The sequence below is a fragment of the Saccostrea cucullata genome, unplaced genomic scaffold (genome assembly GCF_032062105.1).
Source record: "Saccostrea cucullata isolate Sc308-1 unplaced genomic scaffold, CSIRO_AGI_Scuc_v1 ctg3250, whole genome shotgun sequence".
Taxonomy (NCBI): Eukaryota; Metazoa; Mollusca; class Bivalvia; order Ostreida; family Ostreidae; genus Saccostrea; species Saccostrea cuccullata.
The window spans coordinates 1-21135 of record NW_026933214.1 but is presented as its reverse complement, the minus strand read 5'-3'; the positions used below and the strand labels follow the sequence as shown (position 1 = coordinate 21135).

At 34.1% G+C, this 21135-nt stretch overlaps 2 protein-coding genes across 3 annotated transcripts in view; one reads left to right on the top strand and one right to left on the bottom strand.

Moving 5' to 3' along the window:
• Nucleotides 1-15418, top strand: part of LOC134237678 (orexin receptor type 2-like) — a 29693-nt gene extending 14275 nt beyond the window's left edge. For both annotated transcript variants that reach the window (XM_062719814.1, XM_062719815.1), the window contains exon 2: nucleotides 14078-15418. In XM_062719814.1, coding sequence (XP_062575798.1) covers nucleotides 14089-15249 — 1161 coding nt within the window. In that variant the 5' untranslated portion in view covers nucleotides 14078-14088 and the 3' untranslated portion in view covers nucleotides 15250-15418. The remainder of the gene's footprint in view (nucleotides 1-14077) is intronic.
• Nucleotides 4934-7305, bottom strand: LOC134237676 (uncharacterized). Its single transcript, XM_062719813.1, has 3 exons — nucleotides 5942-7305; nucleotides 5649-5853; nucleotides 4934-5473 (listed from the first exon to the last, which is right to left on the bottom strand). Exons 1-3 carry the CDS (start codon nucleotides 7303-7305, stop codon nucleotides 4952-4954), a joined length of 2091 nt encoding a protein of 696 aa, XP_062575797.1. The 3' UTR covers nucleotides 4934-4951.
• Nucleotides 15419-21135: the final 5717 nt, after the last annotated feature.

Genomic DNA, 21135 nt, shown 5'->3' with positions numbered 1-21135 from the left:
TTTTCAGGGGAAAATTCTCTCATTGAAAGATTTAATCAGTGTAAATGTTAGACCCTTTTTTTTTTTTTTTAGATTTTATGACAACTGAAACTCCTTTTCCCATTTTAAATTTTTATCAATTGTTTTATTGGCTAATTCTAACCTTAAAAAGATTAAATAAATGAAGATTGTCATCCCCCTCATTTTCTTTTGCAACAGAATAAGTGAAAAACAAGTAGTAGGAAATGGTATACATATAGCTACAAAAAATATAGAAGGCAGAAATTAACTTAAACTACTGAAATCAATAAACAACCCAAAAACTAATTTTCAAAGCCTTAGGATATTTATTTAATATCAGATCCTTAATTCTCATTATTCCAAACAAACCGTATTTTTAACACCATCTGCCAATAATAAGCAGCATACAACCATATTACTTTACATGACGTCTAAAAAAAAATAAATATCCTGTATTAAATTTCTCATATTAGCTTATATAAGGGAAAATTTATGTGTATGCAAAATCACATCGTCTCAAGCCACGGTCCGGAGTTCGCATATAAAGCTCTCTCCAACCCGTGGCTGCTTGGCCACAAAAAAAGTGACAATTAAAATAATAGCTACCCAATTTGAACCGGTTGTACTGACACTTAGCTTAGAGTAACAGCAGATTTAACACTCTTCCTTTCGTCATGGCTTTTCCCAATAACTCCAATGACTTGTTTACCTTACGATAAAGGTGACCACAGGGATGTGAAAAAGGATCTTCTGTAACACATAGGACTTACGCTATCGGTGTTTCCGCACTTTATCATCTCTATTACCAAACCTCAGATTGCATCACTTTGTTTGGATTTCTAGCTTTCCGTTCGGGAAGAGAATACTTGAAAGCAACGACAAGTTTATTATTCATGGTTATAACAGGTGATGCTTAGGATACTGATAAATGTGTGATATCTTTCAAAACGGTTAAAACATATGTGTCAGTAAATCCTATAATCTGTACGCATCTGTATTGTCAGCGATTCATCAAGTGAAGTCATTTGCACACATATATTTATTTATGTTGTTGATACTTAAAAACCTTGTTCTATAGACTTTATTTTCATTTCATGATTGCATGACATCTTAATGTCGTCTGTTACTTATTGGGAGACTTAATTTGTAAAGATAGAGTCTCATATACGTTGTTGAATAGAAGATTCTTGTGATATTTCTCAAAAATCGTGCTAAAAAATTCAAAACTTTAAATACCTAAATTAAAATTGAAAGATACTAGAAAATAGAGATTCACATGTTAAGCTAACTAAAAGAAAGAAATAATTCGCGCATGTTATAATTAGTATAATTCTGGTGATCAAGTTTAGATAAGGGAAAGCTTTAATTTAAGTGGTCTATTTCATCTTAATAATTAACATTGTACTGCAAAAAAATTTAATAAAAAAAAAAAAAGAAAACCAGTGTACATGTAGATATCAACTATACACTTTATTTTCACCACGGACCGGTTAGGTATACATGTTTTTTTTTTCTGATGAGTGGAATTTCAAAATAATATAAATACTAATGGAGATATGCGAATTCAATATGTTTAATTAATATGAAATTTGCTTGTATGTTTGTTCCTATGAGTATTTTCACTCAAATTGAGACGCGACCATATGAAGGCGAAAGTTAAGGCCTTTGGGCAATAATTGTGGGTCCATTCCGAGAAAGCACTCACTACGACTTCGCGGTTATACAGTCTCATCGGGTCCAAAGGACACGTCTCCACGTCCTTCAGACAAAGATCACCTCCTTCCTCCAACGACTTTAGAACAAATGCCTTAACCACTGACCTTCCTGGGCGACTATTTATTGTCAAAAAATCGCTATAGGAGATATTTTATGTTTTGAACGACGGAAGCACCACAAGACAGGGGTGCTTACTCCCCCATGCCACCTGACTCCACCTGGTCATTGATTATCTTTTCTCCCGATCTATATTGTTTCCTCGGACTTTTCAGCTTGGATACTTTTCAGATCTCCATGTTTCACTCAAGGTAGAAACATACTTCACTGTATAAACGTACTTTGGTATTTCAAATCGATGGAAGTTACGGAGACGTAATAGTACCACATAATATTTCTTTTAAAGTTTGTGTTCCAAATTTAATTTTTTTTTTGTTTTTTTTGGTATTATTTTGATTTATCCTGGCTTGGTTGGGCCTCGAATATAGCTTTTCTGTTATCTTGTTATTTTCACATTTAAAATCAAATTTGGAATTCAAGATTGGTACATTAAAGTTCTTACTAGGAATTCTAACCTTAAAGGTACTTGGACACAGATTTGAAGTTATAATTTTCTCTATAATATTACGACTTATATATTTTTAATAGCTAATCATACAAAAATTAATTTAAAATCTTATTTCATATAAAAGATATTAAAATTTCAATTTTTGGCGGGTTTGATTGACACATCCTTGCACTTTCACAAATTAATTTTATTCTTAATCCTTAGGAAAAGTGGCAATCTCGTTGTGTATAAATGAAAAATATTAATACTATAATCCAGAAAATTCAGAGTAGACATGTTCGAAAGCAAAACAAACACACAATATATTGTCAGTCCGTGCAGTTGTGGTAAGCAGACTGTGACGATTGAACGCACCCGGTGAATTCTAAATATGAACAATAACAGAACTCGAGCCCTGTTTACAAAAACTGTGTACATAACACGAGTGTGCTCGATTTGCTAAACTCTGTAAGCAACACTTAGTTAGGAATGACGATACTTGTGAGGGAGTTTTGCTTTCTAATATTTGTACTCGGAATAAAACTATTTCTCTGGATAAAAGTTTTAATATTTCTCATTAATACACCACAAGATTGCCACTTTTCCTAAGGATTAAAGAAAAAGTTAAAATTTGTGAAAGTGCAAGGATGTGTCAATCAAACCCGCCAAAAATTTTCAAGTTTTAATAACTTTCAAATGAAATAAGATTTTTAATTAATTTTTTGTGTGAAATGCTATTAAAATATATATGTCGTAATATTATAGAAAAAATATTGACTTCAAACCTGTGTCCAAGTACCTTTAGAAGAAACTATTTAAGTAAAACTTGCAAGTAGTAATAAACTTGCTTTTTTCGAATTTAAAATTGGTAATTTGAACTCAATTGTTTTTCAAAGGACTTAAGCCAGAATGTACAAAAATCCGCCCTGTCATCGAAACGGATGAAACTTTTTCAAACAATGCTCTTAGATTAGTATATTATATAACATTTTATTTTTTAACAATATCTCTTCTAGTTTTATTTTTACAGCTGTTTGAATTTGGTATTGTTCTCAATGTTAATTCTACAACGTCATGACGTTGCCGTTACTTACTTTAACGTCAAGACGTCAATCATATATACTTTAACGTCATGATGTGAACTTAATTAGTAATAAACATATCATATATATTCTAAAGAGGAGAAAATTCAATTATTTTTATATAAATCTCAATTTATCATGGTCTTTTCAAAGAAATTCTGAGGCATGGAAAAGAGTTTAGTGTTTGCTTTTCTTATAGTATGTACTTCTCTAAAGAAAATATATACTTCATAAGCAGTAACGCTGTTTACCATTTTACAAATGTAACAGTGTCAGTTTAGAATAATAACAACAAAATTATCAGTTTTGTAAACATTTGTATTTCTTGCTCCAATAGTATTCAAAACAATACATAAAATATTGAAGTAAACTTCACTTTAACATATTTTTAAGGTAAATCATGAAAATACATAAATCAGAAAATAGGTATATGCAAAGTCAAGCTATGCCTTTTTACTGATTATTGCTACAATATCACACCCGACATAAATCTCACACATGAAATTATAAACAGGTAAATTGAAAAATAACACTCTACATGCAGAGCGGCCCAATTTCCGCATCCGACTTAAAACTCACACATGAGATTATAAACAGGTAAATTGAAAAATAACACTTTACATGAGATTATAAACAGGTATATTGAAAATTAACACTCTACATGCGGAGCGGCCCAATTTCCGCATCCGACTTAAAACTCGCACATGAGATTATAAACAGGTATATTGAAAAATAACACTCTACATGAGATTATAAACAGGTATATTGAAAAAAATAACACTCTATATGCGGAGCGGCCCAATTTCCGCATCCGACTTAAAACTCACACATGAGATTATAAACAGGTATATTGAAAAATAACACTCTACATGAGAATATAAACAGGTATATTTAAAAAATTACACTCTACATGCGGAGCGGCCCAATTTCCGCATCCGACTTAAAACTCACACATGAGATTATACACAGGCAAATTGAAAAATAACACTCTACATGGGATTATAAACAGGTATATTGAAAAAATAACACTCTACATGCGGAGCGGCCCAATTTCCGCATCCGACTTAAAACTCACACATGAGATTATAAACAAGTAAATTGAAAAATAACACTCTATATGCAGAGCGGCCCAATTTCCGCATCCGACTTAAAACTCACACATGAGATTATAAACAGGTAAATTGAAAAATAACACTTTACATGAGATTATAAACAGGTATATTGAAAAATAACACTCTACATGCAGAGCGGCCCAATTTCCGCATCCGACTTAAAACTCACACATGAGATTATAAACAGGTTTATTGAAAAATAACACTCTACATGAGAATATAAACAGGTATATTTAAAAAATTACACTCTACATGCTGAGCGGCCCAATTTCCGCATCCGACTTAAAACTCACACATGAGATTATAAACAAGTTAATTGAAAAATGATACTCTACATGCGGAGCGGCCCAATTTCCGCATCCGACTTAAAACTCACACAGCAGATTAAACAAGTAAATTGAAAAAATAACATAATTTTTTTTAAAAACATTATATACAACAGATACAGTGTATATAACATAACAATGAATAAACTACAATTAACATTAACTAACTGTTCACTCCTCGGGAACACTTTCACAGCTACTGTCATCACTGTCAGACTCGTCCAAAGCAGGTGGGATGTCAGCTGCATCAAGGACATGCTCACTCCAGTCACGCACACCATATGTCCTTTGTTCATGTCTTCCTTTTGCCAGGTACCAAATGATGGCTGCTATGTGAGAGCACATGCCTACAACTCTGGCACCCGCTCTGCAGGTACAATACCATGCCTCTACAGAGTAATCAGAATACTCAATCCAAACTAAATACTGCTTTGATGATGTGTGCCGACTCTGAATTTTCACCTTTAGGAGCCTATCATTTTCTTTATGGAAGAAAATATCACATCCTCCCTCAATGTGTTCTTGAATATAGCTACGAGAGAGCTTCAATTGATAGGTGCCACAAGTCAAATTCCGCAACTGATCCTCATCGAACATGGGGAAATTCTGAATTTCACATTCAAGAACTGTTTGCCATTGAGTAGATCTTCTGTTAAGTCCATTCTCTTGAACCATTCGTTTGAGATTATTCACCTATTAAGAAAGCCATACGCATGTAATTATAACTTATATGCTGATGTATTCAAGGGAGATGAGCAAGATGAAATTTAAAAAAGTTAAATGTATTCTTAAATGCAGATTTTTGCAGCTGCTCAATTACTAGTACATTAAGGTATTATACAATAAATCAATTGTGCAACTTAAATACCTGTTTGGACAGATAGAGCATTTTTGCTGCCTCTGCATCATCAGCCTCAGTGTTGTTACTTTTACTCAGGGGTGGAGAGAATCTGTTTGAGAGTGCGCAAACTATCCTGACATAGTCACCGATGAAGGGAATTTGATTAGTGGGTAGTGTCTTGTCCAAATATCGCCACCTCTTGATGCGTGCGTTTGAAGATTCCACTACCCATCTGACCAAAAAAATATTTTTTCAAAACTTATTCATAGTAATATATATTTTCACAAGAAATTGTAAATAACTTTATTGTGAGAATTTACATGTTATTTACCTTTGTCACAAGTCTGCTCATATTTGCATCATCAGTAGTCATTTGGTTTTGTCCCTTGAGCAGAAATCGGGGCATTTCTGCCTGGATTCCAAGATCTTCAAGCAGAGGCAAAGCATCTCTGAACCCGCGGTCAACAATAAAGATGTCGTCTTCACTTAGCCAGCTCCGAATATCTTCAGCATTTGTTTTGATGATGTGTTGGAGAATTGATGCATCATTGTTTTTATTATCAGCAAGATATGGTCCTAAGATTGAGACAAAGTAACCAGTAGTAGTTACGATAACCATAGGCTTGATTAGTGGTCTCCCCTTGTGGATGCTGTAAGAACGTCTTTGGTAGTGGAAATTATTGCTCTTAGCTGTGTATATGTAAGTGCCATCCAGTACCAATATGGCCTGTTTCTTCTCGATGTTACCAAACAATGTCTGTGCTAGCTGTCGTGTATGGTCTTCGATGACTTCCTCTCTTCTTATGTGTTCAAACCCAAGATGGTGTGGCACAAAGCTGATCATCAATGCTGCTCTTACAGCACTAACAGCCCTCCTCAAACTGGATTTGGAAGTTTGGAAAAGTGTTGACAGTATTTGATTTGACAAGCCAGTCTTTAATTTGCACAGGAATATGGCAACAGATTTTCTTACACTCCTAGACGGTGTTGGTTTCACTTCATCTTTCACAGCGTCACATATTGTATGGAAATCTTCCTTGTTGAGTCCCAGCAAAGACAAATAGTCTGTATCGGTCAGAGTCGTGGTGTCATCAAAGTCCAAATAAGACTTGTCATGTTTATGACATAAAACACGCATCTCTTGAAGTAAACTTAGGATGGTAGTTCTGTTAACAAATGCATTGTCTGTCGTCGGTAATTGCTGAATTGCATCAGTTGTGAAGCGTTCATTTTCCACATGACCAGGACAACATCTATTTCCGGATGGAATTAATACATTGTGTTCAATAAAAACAGATGTGCGGCATTCTGGTGACACTACTATCAATTTGGGCCCTGGTTTCTTACAAACGATACAATAGGCATGAGTCTTTGCAGTGGATTTTAGGTGCAAGGATACAGATGGTGGACTGGAGAGATGTTTTCTGTTGTCATTTGTTTCGGACGCTGGAAATTCCCAGTGAATTGTGGTAGAGCAGGGTGTTGCAGATGATTTACGGCATGAAACATCTCTGTAATAATTGCTTCTACATTTGCTGCAGATGACAGAATTTTCCCTTCCTTCCACCATAAACCTTTTTCTTAAATATTTTCTTATGCCTTTGTCAAGATGCCTCCTTTCATTGGGTTTTGTTCTTTTAGAGCACAATACACAGTTGAAGTATTCTGTTTTGTGTCCTGGCATTATCTGAAATTAAATACAACATTTACATTTTATAAATTATTATCCAGGCTAATTATGAAAAATAATTCGTTTTACCTTTCCAACTGAATAAAATGATTTTTTTTTTTACTGCCATAATTATACCCCCGCTTGAAAAACGGTAGGGTATATAGTAATCGGTATATCCATCCGTCTGTCTGTCTGTCTGTCCTTCTGTTATGCTTTGGGGTATCCATCTCTTATCCACAACTATAGCTCCTCTCATACCACTGAAGGAAATTTAATGAAACTTTCACAGAATCTTTATTACATATTGCCATTGTGCACCTCTTATTTTACTTTTTGATCTGACATATATTTTTGATTTTCCAGAGCAAAACATGGACACTGCCATTATATTCATATGGGAGGCGCGGGGTATCATTTAGTGAGCTCATTGCTCACAGTACCTCTAGTTTATTTTAAACTACAGCCAAAATGGCTGATTAAAATCTTTTGAAAATATCTTCTCCATCTCATCCAGATTAGAATTACAATAAAAATTTCATCCCATGTATGCTCAGATTCATGGACTTACATATTGTTAAAACTTTGCCTGAGGAAGGACATGAATTTTTACATCATTATACAAAAATTGTCTTCTTCCTCTGGGAATACTTTAAAGATATTTGATTGAGTTTAACCACCTCAAATACTGTTGCTTTATTTTTGTTTTATAAATCCTTTAAAACTATTAAGTTCTTACTGTGGTTTTCTACAATATATACTTCTTTTCATTATATTTTAAATATGCACACGCCTTGAGATCCACCCCCCATTTCAGCAATTTATATTTAATTTATGAACAACAATAAAAAAGTTGCAGAATTATAATAATAAAATTAATTTTGGCTGTTTATTATTTTAAAATATTTACTGCTATTTATATTCTAATGAATTTGCTTAAATATGCTATTATTTGCATTGTTGTTTATATTATTTTAAGAAAAAATTATTATTAAGGAAAAATCATTAAAAATATATTTAAATAGAACGTGAATTTTTCAAAGAGAGGTAACTCATGAAAACAAAAACAAAACACCCCCCTGATGTTGAATATCTGTGTTAATGTGTCTATTTTTTTGTAAATTATGACTATTAAAATATAAATTAATATTTTTACATTGATATATTGTCTTGTAAACATGGTAAATATGTGCTGTACTTTTATTTAAAAAAAAAGAAGAGGGGATTCAGACTGACATGTTCCAGTGTTATCATTGCTTATCATATTGGTGTGAAATTTAAAATGAACTTACAAGATACTCATATGGCTAACGTTACATACAGATTTGAATAAAATCTTAATTTAGACTTATGCCGATCTTTTTTGCATCTCAATCACACGTACTACAATAAACTTTGATATAGATATGCATTATTGCATACCTGACAGTAGAGGCCCCTAGTCCGAAAAATCTGACGTTTTCCTGGCTTTAATTTTTACGATCTTGATAGTTTACATACCAGGAATAGTCCGATTTCTTGGCTTTCTTTACGATCTTGATAGTTTACATGCCAGGAAAGTAAAATATCAAAATTGTAAAAAAGCCAGGAAAACGTCAGATTTTTCGGACTAATCTGACAGTAGATCACACTGCAGACGACATATATGGGTCAAGCGAGCGGTCCATGTATTATCAGCTCAGAATCATCCTATTATATTGATGCATGTGTATTTTAAAGCTTACTTTACTTTTTTGTTTAGAAGAATATAAAAGATACTCACCACAACAAAGTCATGTAAACTTCTCTATCTTCAGTCGATTGTAACCTGCATTCCGGATAGTCAGTTATTTTATCACATCGGGATCGGAAATTCCCCTTTTTTACAGACGCAAGTTTTATATCGAGTGGATTTTATATCCTTTAAAATTTATTTACGGCCTCAATAAATTATTAAAAAATAAATCATTTAATATGACTAATTAAGTTTAACCTCTATTTCTACTAGTCCGTACTGAGAGAAAAAAAAAATCCGGAAATTATCTTTTACACAAGTCAGGCATCAAAGTACTGAAAAGTATCATTTAAGTAGGGCGGCACACGTGAACCATCAAAAACCAAATAAATTTTGGAATAACATGTATCATTTTAACTGTGTTTAAAATTTCATCATGGTTCAAGGTTGGCGCCTACAAAAAATCGCTGTAAAAAGGTCTAAATTTCTTTGAAACTTGGTATTTTTGCATTACCGCATCCGGTTTTGATGTTTATAATAAAGCACGCGCTGTTTCCTTCCCAAAAATCAAGACGGCGACCAAAGGTTTAACACCTAATAAATATTTGGCCAAAGTTTCGCTGCTTAATAATGAAGTTTGGTTTTCAGGAATTGACAGGGCCAAATCATACAGATTTTGGCGTTAGTTCTTTATCCTTTGAATTATCAATTTTGTAATCCCAACTTTAAGCCTGGCCTCTCTAATTAAATGTTAACTAGCCCTAGCCCTCGCTCATTTTAACAAACAGTAGATGAGACCATTGTTTTGTTTTTAAACACTGTGAGCCTGCATAAAGTTTTTAAAAAAAGGCCTTTCAATGAAATTTTAACCCCCAAAACATAAATGAAAACACTGAACATAGAAAAGCCACAAACAATACAAATCTGAACAGGCAATAAGAAAGACCCTAGAAAAATCCAGAGGTGGGGTCGGTTGAGTTGGGGTAGTAATAGGCACCTGTTGACCGGTGTCGCATTCGCCTTGAACCTAAATCATTGAACAGATAGACAGAATGTTCGGTATAAAACAAAGGCTTACCATCGATATGTTATATTTGCCAATAGATTATGTACGAAAAAGAAGTAAAATATAAGGTGCCGTATGGAACTGTATAGCCAAGATTCTGTAAGTACTTCAGTGGTATAAGGAGGTGCGGATACATGTAAGAATTCAGTGGTGGATCCAGGAATCTTGAAAAGGGTGTGGGGCCAGTTTAGAGTCTGGGTACGGACCCAGAGCCACACCAAAATAATGATTTATTAACTCATGCATATTTTGGAAGGGGGTGGTGCCCTGGGGCCCCTCTAATCCGCAAGTGAAGATACGGGTACCCCAAAGCGTAACGGATGGACGTACAGCTACATGTATACGGACGAATACCCACGTCACTATATACTCCTCTGCTTTTCAAGCAGAGAGTATAATGAACATCACGTAATTTGAAAATTCACATAAAATCATGTTCATGACTTTACTTAATCTGCCTTTCAAAATTCAACGTTTCGTGGACTTTTACGGATGGTACTAAATGCAACCACTAACTTATAAAATAATACTCTTCAAAGGTTATAGAATATACAGTAAACTGTATATTGACACCGTGAATCTATGACTTTGTGAAGTAAGTAGCTTTCACAAAAATCATCATCTTTGTATCCCTTAGTGGCATGATCGAAATTATCAGGAGTATGACCAAGAATATCAAAAAAAAAGGGTAGTGACCTAAACCATAAAAAAAATTATGATTTTCCAAAATGTGTTTTACCCCTGAACACCAAGCAGTCAAACTGTTGACACATTTATTAAAAGCAAGAACTGAAAATCTGGTTTATGCCACAGGAATAAACTTTGGTTAGGGAAGCATAAATACATTATGCTATGCTTTATTAGTCTTCTAGATGAAACCAGAGGGGACTAAAAGCTTCCTCTGCGTCCATCCCTCTGTGTTTCTGCCAGTTTGTCCAACTTTTATTATTTTTCGCATATTTTTTTCTAAATGCTTGCAGAAATTGATGTGAGTTATTTGGTTTTCTGCATTTTTTGGAACGCTTACATGGTGAGCTGATTTTAACTTGATGAATTAAAGATCAAGTTTGCATTTAGTTCCGCATCATGATTTGTAACTGAATTATGACATTTTCAATTTTAAGGACCGGAATTAGATTATACTTGCCGGTAGGGGACTGATTTTGTTAATGCCCACTCTGAGAATGCTTGTTATCATCGATTGCTTTGAGTTATTCGCAGATCTCATGATGTCAAATTCCTGACATGACAATAATACTAGACAATGTGCCTTATTCTATAACTGTGAAATTCAGGTCCTAAATTTGTTTATTTGCATTTTAAGGGTAACACTTTCAAATCCTTTCCATTTACTAAATAATATATGATCAAAACACTTTCCAATACTAAAATGTGAATAGTAAATTTCTATTCACTGCCTTGACCAAATCACTGATGTTAATCTCCTACAGTGTAAGATTATAGCAAAAATATTCAAGTAAACAATTTATTGTTCTGTGTTTCCAGTTATTGAACGTATACTCTAAAAAATCGCTTAATAAAGTTAATGTGCTTTCTTTCTTCCTTACTCTATTCTAATGACTTCATTCAAATATATTATTATCTCACTTCAGGTTGTAAATGATTAATGGATACAATGTTCACCAAATTGATGTAAAAGCAATTGCTTTCTGAAATTGATGGGTTTTATGTAAGCTAGGTAGATTTTTCTTGTCCTTCTATAGATTGTCTTCTGGCCAGAATAAAATCTAAACATTTCATCAACAGAACATCACCCTTGAAGTGCAATTACATTCATACTTTATAACACTAAGTGTGATTACTTATTTTTTTCAATGTTCGGTTACAGTCATCCGGCTAATGTAGTTCATGTAGAGCAAGCGAAAGAAGAATCTGATACCCTATTAATAATTTTAATTAACCAGGGGAGAAATAATTACCTGAATAATTTAAAATTGTATCTTTCACCTTAAATGATCATTAATACATGCTGTTCGTAATTAAATAAAATAAAGGTCGGTATGTTAAAAATACAAGTGTTTGATAATTGCTTTTTTCGAAGTAAATTGAAATTTTTGAATATTGCTTTTCTTCAAAATGATACTGCAGATGGTCATTATCCATAATAAAATATTTCTGTAATTAAAATTTGTCTCAAGACCCAAGAATTTTTTTTTATCTACTATTGAATAATCGTGAAATAAACCCAAACACTTGATTATTTAAATCAATAGGAAGCATGTTCCTCGTAATAAAAGAGTATTGAAGGTATTGGCAATGAGCTGACCACATCACTTGTTCACTTTTTCACGATATCTATGTACTTTATATAACTGTTACATTTAAATCGTGATCAATTAGTCAAAATCACTTTTTGATAGCTGATTTTATACTTTTAAGGAACAATCTTTGAACAACACATTTATTATTTATCTGTCGACGAATGAGTTGATTATCGTTGTATTATTCTAGGTACTTCCGGCACACATTATTCAAAGTAATTTTATATTTATTATCTAGATTAAAAGGGAAAACTAAACAATTAATAAAACTGTCATGTTTTCATTCATCCCTATCTAACATGAAAATAAATTTCTCATAATTTTCAGTTCATTAATCTTATCGAAGCAAAGTAATTAATTGGATGTGCTAACAATGTATGTTACAGCAGGTGACAAATTTCCCATTATTGAAATTTGCTAGACTGGAATAATTCACTAGATTGTTATCCATTATATTATAATTTTGGGATTTAATTGTCATTTCGTTGTATATGACAATCACTGCACACAACAATAAAAGCCTATCTATAATCTCGTCTCGCTACGTTGCAAATCCTAGAAAAAAAAAATTGCAAATTGCTGAATGGATCTATAGAGCAATAACACATCTTAATAATTGCTTGGAGGGAAAGATAAAGATCATTGCATATTACATATATTTTTTCAGATACATTAATTATTATTTAAGTCTTGTTTCACTCCGATTTCTTTGTAGGAAGTAACTTTGAATCTAGCATAAACCAACGGATCTAAATTGAGCTGAAGCGCTTTTGATGCTTTCAATGCTAATCTTAAAGTTTATAACTTTACTCTTAATTTTTAAGATACAAGGAAAAAGTAATTAGCGTCTTGATACATTATGTCGGTATAAAAATGGATAAAATGGATAAAAAATAAAGGTGTGTATTGAAAAATATTCTTTTTTAAAATCTTTTATCTCTAATTATATTTGACGTGCAATATATCAGAAAAAAATTATAATTATTGACTAATAGTCATAATTATTATATTTTGGTGAAAAAACAGCTTTTGTAGATAGCTAGGGTTTTCTGCGGTTAACTGTAAATTCTCATTCTTGCGAAAAAAAAAATTGTTAAGGTTTGAAATGATGCCCTTATAAAATTTCAGTTCTAATGCAAATTAAAAATCGAGAACTGAACACCTGACAAATGAAAAAGATTTATGTTGTACTTTGATTTTTGTGATTTAATTTCAATATCTAAACTTTGTCCATAGACTTGACGTTTTGTTATACATGCACATTAAAAACTTTTAAGATATTGACTCTAAGCAATTAGTTCTTGCTTGCCTTGGATGCTCTAAATCATTTCGTTAGAAAACAATCTTGGTTTGAAGAAAAGTGAATTTGTAGATATTTAATTTCGTAGTTGAAAAAAAAATGCACTGGCTATTTTGTAATTTTGATTTTATTGAGAACATTAAATCGTTTCTATCTCCAAAACAACAAAATCTATGACTCCACAAAATGCAAAATCTGTAAATCTCATTAATTTCTAACGATACGTGAACCCTGAGGAAAAACATACGGACCAAATTGAAAGTAAAACTGAAAAGAGAAAGAGAGAGGAGATAATTCTTACAAATCATTCCTTTAGCTCAACATAACATTCAATTGAAACGAAGTAAATCAAGTAACATCCTTCATCTTTAAGTATATTTATGATATTTATAATATGTCGGAATAAACTCTTTTATGTTTTGCAGTTAAAATCAAGATGGATGACAAAGATCAGAAAGTCATCGTGATTGTCATGCAAAGTATCTTCAGCTTGGTGGGAACCATCGGAAACTCTCTTGTATTATACATTTACCTGAGGAAAAAAGACAAGTCTACGTCCAGTATATTTATTTTAGGTTTGGCTGGAGCCGACTTCTTTACCTGCTTAGTGATAATCCCATTTAATATCGTCACCGTGTATCTTGACTACAAACATGGTTATGATGCTATGTGCCAGTTGTATATGTTTTTGATAACCGGTGGTGTACCATTTGCAACTCTCATTATGGTGGCCATAGCATTTGATAGATACTTTTGCATCTGCCATCCGTTTCTTCATGTAATAACAATTTTTCGAGCGAAATTGATCATCTTCATTCTTCTGATTTTTGCTGGTACTCTCGGTGTTTTGGTAGCACTAATGTATGGAATAAACGATATGAACGGGTTGGTACCCAGTTCCACAAATAATAATAGTTCGTGTTCCTTTAATACATCTACCATGAACAAATCAGCTGATTACAATTCAACAATATATGAAGTGAACGACTCTTTAGATAATGCAGAGGGCTTTTATGACCCATCGTATGGAATGTGTATACCAAAATATGACATCTTTAATGAGGATTTTGTGTTACTTTTTTCTAAGATTCACGCTGTTTTGTATCTACTTATGTTTTTATTTGTCGTAGTACTTTACTCTTTAATATATCGTGAAATACATGTAAGACGAGCAAGAAAGGCTAAGAGGAAACGATCAAGTCTTTATCCGAGTCAGAGTTGTCAACCTGAGGCTTCTCTAGCGGAAACGGAAATGACCTTGATGCATGTTCAACAATCAGACGGAAATGCCAATAATACAGTTAAAAATGGTAGATCACGAAAGATTGGTGCAACGCTTAAAGAAAAGCAATTTTTAGCCAATATTCGAACGGCAGCCATGTTGTTTATTGTCACAATTGTTTTCTTAATAGCATTTTTACCCGCCTTGCTTATGACACAGGAACTTATTCCATTCAACATTGTTATTTTCTACACTTATTTTGTATACAATACAACAAATCCAGTCATATATTCTTTTATGAACAAATCATTTAGAACGGAGCTGAAAAACCTGTATGGAAAAATGTGTAAGGGTAATCGAAAATACAACAGATAAGAAGATTGAGCCAACTATACATCTGTTGTACCAGACTGTGTGACTTGCAGATTGACTTTACACAAAAATTGGCAGAAATTTCAATAATGTTACATTTGTTAATGTATGTGCCTTGATTTTGTAGACTGAATAAAACAAATGTTTTGATTTTTGTTGAAGAGAAATTTATATCCCCGGCTAATGAGCAGTATTTTAATACGAGCAGTATTTCAATACAAGACTTTCATCGATTGATATCAGCTTATTTGGTGAAAGAGTAAACAGAGTTTAGGGTCTGAAAAGGTAAACTGGATTTACATTCGTGAATAAAACCTTTGGCTGAGTATTAGCAGACGTTTTGTTAATTCCACCACAAGTCTAGAATAATTACAAGAAATACTCTTTGTCAATTATTCTTGAAATGACAATGGATTTAATAATTGATATCAAACAAAGGACAGAGGCGTTTGTTAGGGTCTTTAAAGGAAGCCGTCTAAAGGCAATGTAAACAAGTCAATTATCCCAAGAACGCACTGAAAATTCAAATTAAAAATACGAATATGTGCATGACTATATTTAAAAAGTTATAATTATTGAAGTTCTTACAATAAATGCTAGCGTGCAATAAATGAATATGACGTGGTATTTTGCAGCATGTGTTTCAGTTTCCGTCTCCAATTACATCTACCGTCATCTGAAAACCAATTACAAGAAAGTTCAATATTTAAACAAGTAAAATTCGTTCCATATTGTTACCTTAAACGATCGGTCAATTAATGTTTAAAAATACTTTTTGTTCCTTTTATCAATGATAATTGAATTTAGATGCATTATTGATGCAAAGGATATTGTCAATCAATGTTTAAGTTTATGGTACTAAATAAGTCATTATTGAATTACAGATTTTAAACGTATTCAAAATTTTTATATATCTGCTCATTTTCAAAACTCGGGGATGAAAATACCACTCGCTGGATAAAACTGTATACACTGTTTCTACAAATATATTCTGGAGAGGGACGTTAAACAGTATATAATAACGCCACTTTATTTTACTTCACCACTCTATTACAAAACCCATAATTTCCTATGTAGCTTTGATTGGTTACAGAGTAGGGTGTTAATTTCCGTGCACCCGACTTGAGCCGGGGGGGGGGGTAAATAAGACGTGACGTCACAATACATACTTTCTCTATGATCAATACCAATTACCATGACGTCACGATGCATTGTAGTACGTAGTTATATTAATGATAGGGTAGTTTGATAAAAGAGCTATCCCTCTCACAACCAGTGGATAAGCGTTTTATTATACTGATGTACAATATAATTTCTGAGGTTTGAATATTTTTGGAGTCAGATAATTCTGCAAGAATAATCTGAAATCCTGATGACGTCACAATGCTACTGAAGTCTCCGCGCTCACACTCTTTCCCCCCGCACTCACACACACACCCTCTCTCTCCACGCATTCTCACTCTCACAGGCACTATCTCACTCACTATCTCTCCTTACACTCTCACTCTCCCCACACTCTCACTTTCCCCACATTCTCTCTCTCCACACCCTCTCTCTCCACACGCACTTTTTCACACTCTCTCTCTCCTTACACTCTCTCTCCCCACACATTCTCTCCCCCTACATTTTCTCTCTCCGCACTTTCACACACAGTCTCTCTCTCCCCACATTCTCTATCTTCCCACATTCACCCTTCCTCCCCGCACACACACTCTCTCTCTGCACTTTCACACACTTCTCTTCTTATCAAGAGAGAGAGAAAAAGAGAAAGGAAGAGAGAGAGAGAATAGAGGGTAGAGAGAGAGAAGAGTTGAGGTATAGAAAGTGAGAGAAAGAGGGGTGAAAGAAACAAGATCGAGAGAGAAAACAACTAAAAAGAGCAAGTACAGGGAGAGAAAAGAGAGGAGAATGGGAAAGAGAGAGGAAGAGAGTTAAGATACTCTTTCCTCCCTCATCAAATGTGTTTTCAATACAGTTTCTGTTTATGGAGACTATGTATGAAGATTTAATTAAAAAATAATAGTGTTTTAGATCTGTGAAAATATGTTATCGCTAAAATTACTATAATGGTTGCACGGATAAATATCAAATTACAGTCACGCATTTTTAATTCAGATATTTAATATTTTTGAATAATAATACAACAACCGAAAATTATGTTGATTTGTATCCACGAAGTAAACCCTAAAAACGCACAACGTATATACAACGTTACAGCCAAGAAAAAGACGACTGAACCATCAACAGCACTTTCTGTCATATAGGCATTTATGTCCGCTCTATACTGAAAAAGATAGGCAAATCCTAATATTTTTAATGTAATTGGCTATTACACATTAGGATGAAGGGTTAAATCTAACTCGGCTGTGTGGTATTAAATAACTTTACTGTGCTTAACATTATACACTTCATAACAGGTACGACACAAAAATGACTTCATAATTAGTAAAATCCATTATTATACTTCTGTTAAAATGTTTCCTAAAATAAAGTTCAGAGGGTAAAATAAGCTATACCCCGGGGTCTAGTTTTTGCTATCCACCCTCGGAAAATTTTCATGCAATTGTTGCCGCCAATTTTGATTAACTTTAAACTGATGATGCCATAATGACTTCAGTAGCATTGTGACGTCATCAGGATTTCAGATTATTCTTGCAGAATTATCTTACTCCAAAAAATTCAAAGCTCAGAAATTATATTATACATTAGTATAATAAAACGCTTATCCACTGGTTGTGAGTGGGATAGCTCTTTTATCAAACCCTTGACTGATGTATATTATATACTACTACTATTCCATACAACCCGGGGTAAATCCCGTACACCCTTCATTGAACCTGGATAATTAATATTGTGATGTCACAACTGTGGGATATCAAACATATCCACGGGATAAACATTGGATATATTTTATGTGCATGTACAGAATATGCATTATAGAATCACAATGAATACAAGTCGGAGTAATATAATGATGAAGAAAAGTTTTAATTAAAGCTACAAAATAATAGTTCATAGGTTTTTCTGGATCTAGGTCAGTATTTACATGGACTGGGTTTCCTGCATTTATCAAATGTAAATTCCGTATTGATAAGTAAATACTTATATTATTAATATACATATTCGACCTTGGGGATTAAACTACTTTTGAAAACACCTTTAGCCTTGGCCACAACTTTCGAACGGCAAGGGCTTAGGCTTTCATACTTCATATATGTAATATTTCATAGGATAACAACTTCGACCCTTTGACCTTGGAGTTTGACCTACTTTATCTTTGACGCTGGCCATAATATTTGAACTGTTAGGACTACGGCTTTCATACTTCAGATATGTAATCCTTCAGACAAGACCTTCCTCCAGAAATAAACAACTTTGACCTTGATCCTTGAGTTTGAGATTCCTTTAAAAAACTTAAACTTGTCCATAACTTTTGAACAGGTGGTGCTAGGGCTTTCATATTTCACATTATATTGCATATATAGCTTGTGAGAAGGCCTTACTTTGGATACCAACATTATTTGGCTTGCATTTAAGAAAGTTTAACCTTCGCTATGTTGCCATACGGGGTCTTGAGAAAACGATTTTTCAAACATACCACCAAATTTTCACTAATTCCCAATCATCTCCCCTTGAATGAAGGCGTGGCCCTTCATTTGAAGAAACTAAAATCCTCTTCACTTAAGGATGTTTTGTGGCAAGTTTGGTTGAATTTGGCCAAGCTGTTCTTGAGAAGAAGTTTACAGACAGACCGACGCCGGACAAAATGTGATCAGAAAAGCTCACTAGAGCCTTCGGCTCAGGTGAGCTAAAAACTTCGAATTATAATGCCCGCCGTCTCAAATAGGTTCTGTCAGCTAGTCACATGTCATACCTCCGCTTGGTAACCCTGGAAATGCTTACGCAGCTGGGTGACAATGGCAAAAGGCGAGTCTTCGGCGCCTTTAAATACTAGTAACTGGGTATTGACAAACAAGTCAAAAAGAGTGTTAGGAAGGACAAATTGCGGTTCGTTCATGACATGACTGAAGAGGCGGAAAAAGCAGCCAAACAGAACAACATGAAAAAGCTCTATAAAATAACCAGAACTCTCGGGAAAAAATGTAAACACCAACAGCCGAGTGAGGAACAAACACTTTAAAGAAGTTCTAAACCACCAAGTCTTGGAAATAAACCACCAATGAAAGAATTTCACATCAATGCAGGACCACAATGTAGAATAGAAATCACAAAGGCTATAAAGACACTGAAAAATGAAAAGGCAGCTTGTTCAGATGGTATCCCTCCTGAGGCATTCAAAGCTACTCCAACAAAGGCAGCAGAGGTGTAATAACCACTTCTGCAAAAGATATGGGAAAAGGAAAAAGTACCAGATGCATGGAAAACAGGAAACCTGGTTAAACTACCTAAGAAAGGGGACCTGTCGCAGTGTGGAAATTGGAGAGGCATCATGCTTTTGTCCATTGCCAGTAAGATCCTTACAAGAATAATGTTGGAAAGAATGAAAGGAGCATTGGACAAGAAGCTTTAGTTAGATCAGAGCAAGTAGGGTTCCGCCAGGACAGATCATGCATAGATCATATTGCCACACTACGCATTGTTATTGAACAGTCCAATAAATGGCAGTCCCCTCTTTACTCAATCTTCGTGGACTTTGAGAAGGCCTTTGATAGTGTGGATAGGCCAACCTTCTGAACATTAATGAGGCATTATGAAATTCCATCAAAGTTCATGTGTCATCAGGATGATGTATGATGATGCCACTTATATTATCATTAATAAGGGGAAGCTCACAGATCCTTTCAATGTGGAAACAGGAGTAAGGCAGGGCTGCATCCTGCCACCTACCATATTTTTGACAGCCATTGACAGGATCATGCAGGAAACCAGAAAGGGCGGTAAAAGTGGAATCCAGTGGACCTTCACCAAACAGCTTGAGAACCTGGATTTTGCAGATGACATTGACCTGCTCTCGCACAAGCAACAAGATGTTCAAGAGAAACTATTACGATTGGCATCAGAAGCTCAAAAAACTGGCCTTAAAATAAACACCAAAAAGACAGAGGTGATGAGAATCAACAAAAAACAAGAGATAGCAACCCAGTTAAATGGGGAGAACATCAAAGAAACTGACAGATTCACCTATCTTGGGAGTACTGTAAACAAGGATGGTGGAGCATATGACCACGTCAAAAGCCGAATTCATAAGACAAGACATGCTTTCCACTCCCTCAGACAAATCTGGAATTCTAAAGCCCTCATCATCAACAGTAAAATCAGGATTCTTACCACAAATGTTGAAGCAGTTCTCTTGTATGGACCGATACCTGGAAATTAACTAAAACAATAAACAGCAAACTAGTCTTTTATATAAAAATGTCTCCGCCATATTCTTAACATCAGATGGCCTGACAGCATATCAAACAAACAGCCTATGGGAGAGAACTAACCAAAATCTTATAGATATTGACATCAAGAAGAAACAAGAGGCCCACGGGCCTTATGGATCACCTGAGGATCATGTAACAACTTTTGACAATTGAATTTATTTCGTGTTTTAAACCAGAGGCCATGAAATTCACAATTTTGAAAGAGGCACTATTGCTTATCATAAATTTCACAATTTTGGTAAAATACTCAATGCTGGTTACAATCATGCAAACAATTTGACTGCTTGATGTCCAGGAGTAAAGAAGAAGATTTTTAGGTCACCTGAGTAACTCAGGTGACCTATTGCTATCCGTTTTCATCCGTCGTGTGTTAACATTTGAACATTTTCAGCTTCTTCTCTGAAACCGCTAGACCAATTTTAACCAAATTTGATATACAGCATCTATGGGGGAAGGGAAACAATAATTGTAAATTTCATGGTCCCCGCCCCCCTGGAGC

Coding starts and splice junctions, on each gene's coding strand:
- LOC134237676 (XM_062719813.1), bottom strand. CDS start 7,305: ATGCCAGGACACAAAACAGAATACTTCAACTGTGTATTGTGCTCTAAA. Junction 5,854..5,941: donor GTGACAAAGGTAAATAACAT/GTAAATTCTCAC, acceptor TTTTTTGGTCAG/ATGGGTAGTGGAATCTTCAA. Junction 5,474..5,648: donor TGCTCTATCTGTCCAAACAG/GTATTTAAGTTG, acceptor CTTTCTTAATAG/GTGAATAATCTCAAACGAAT.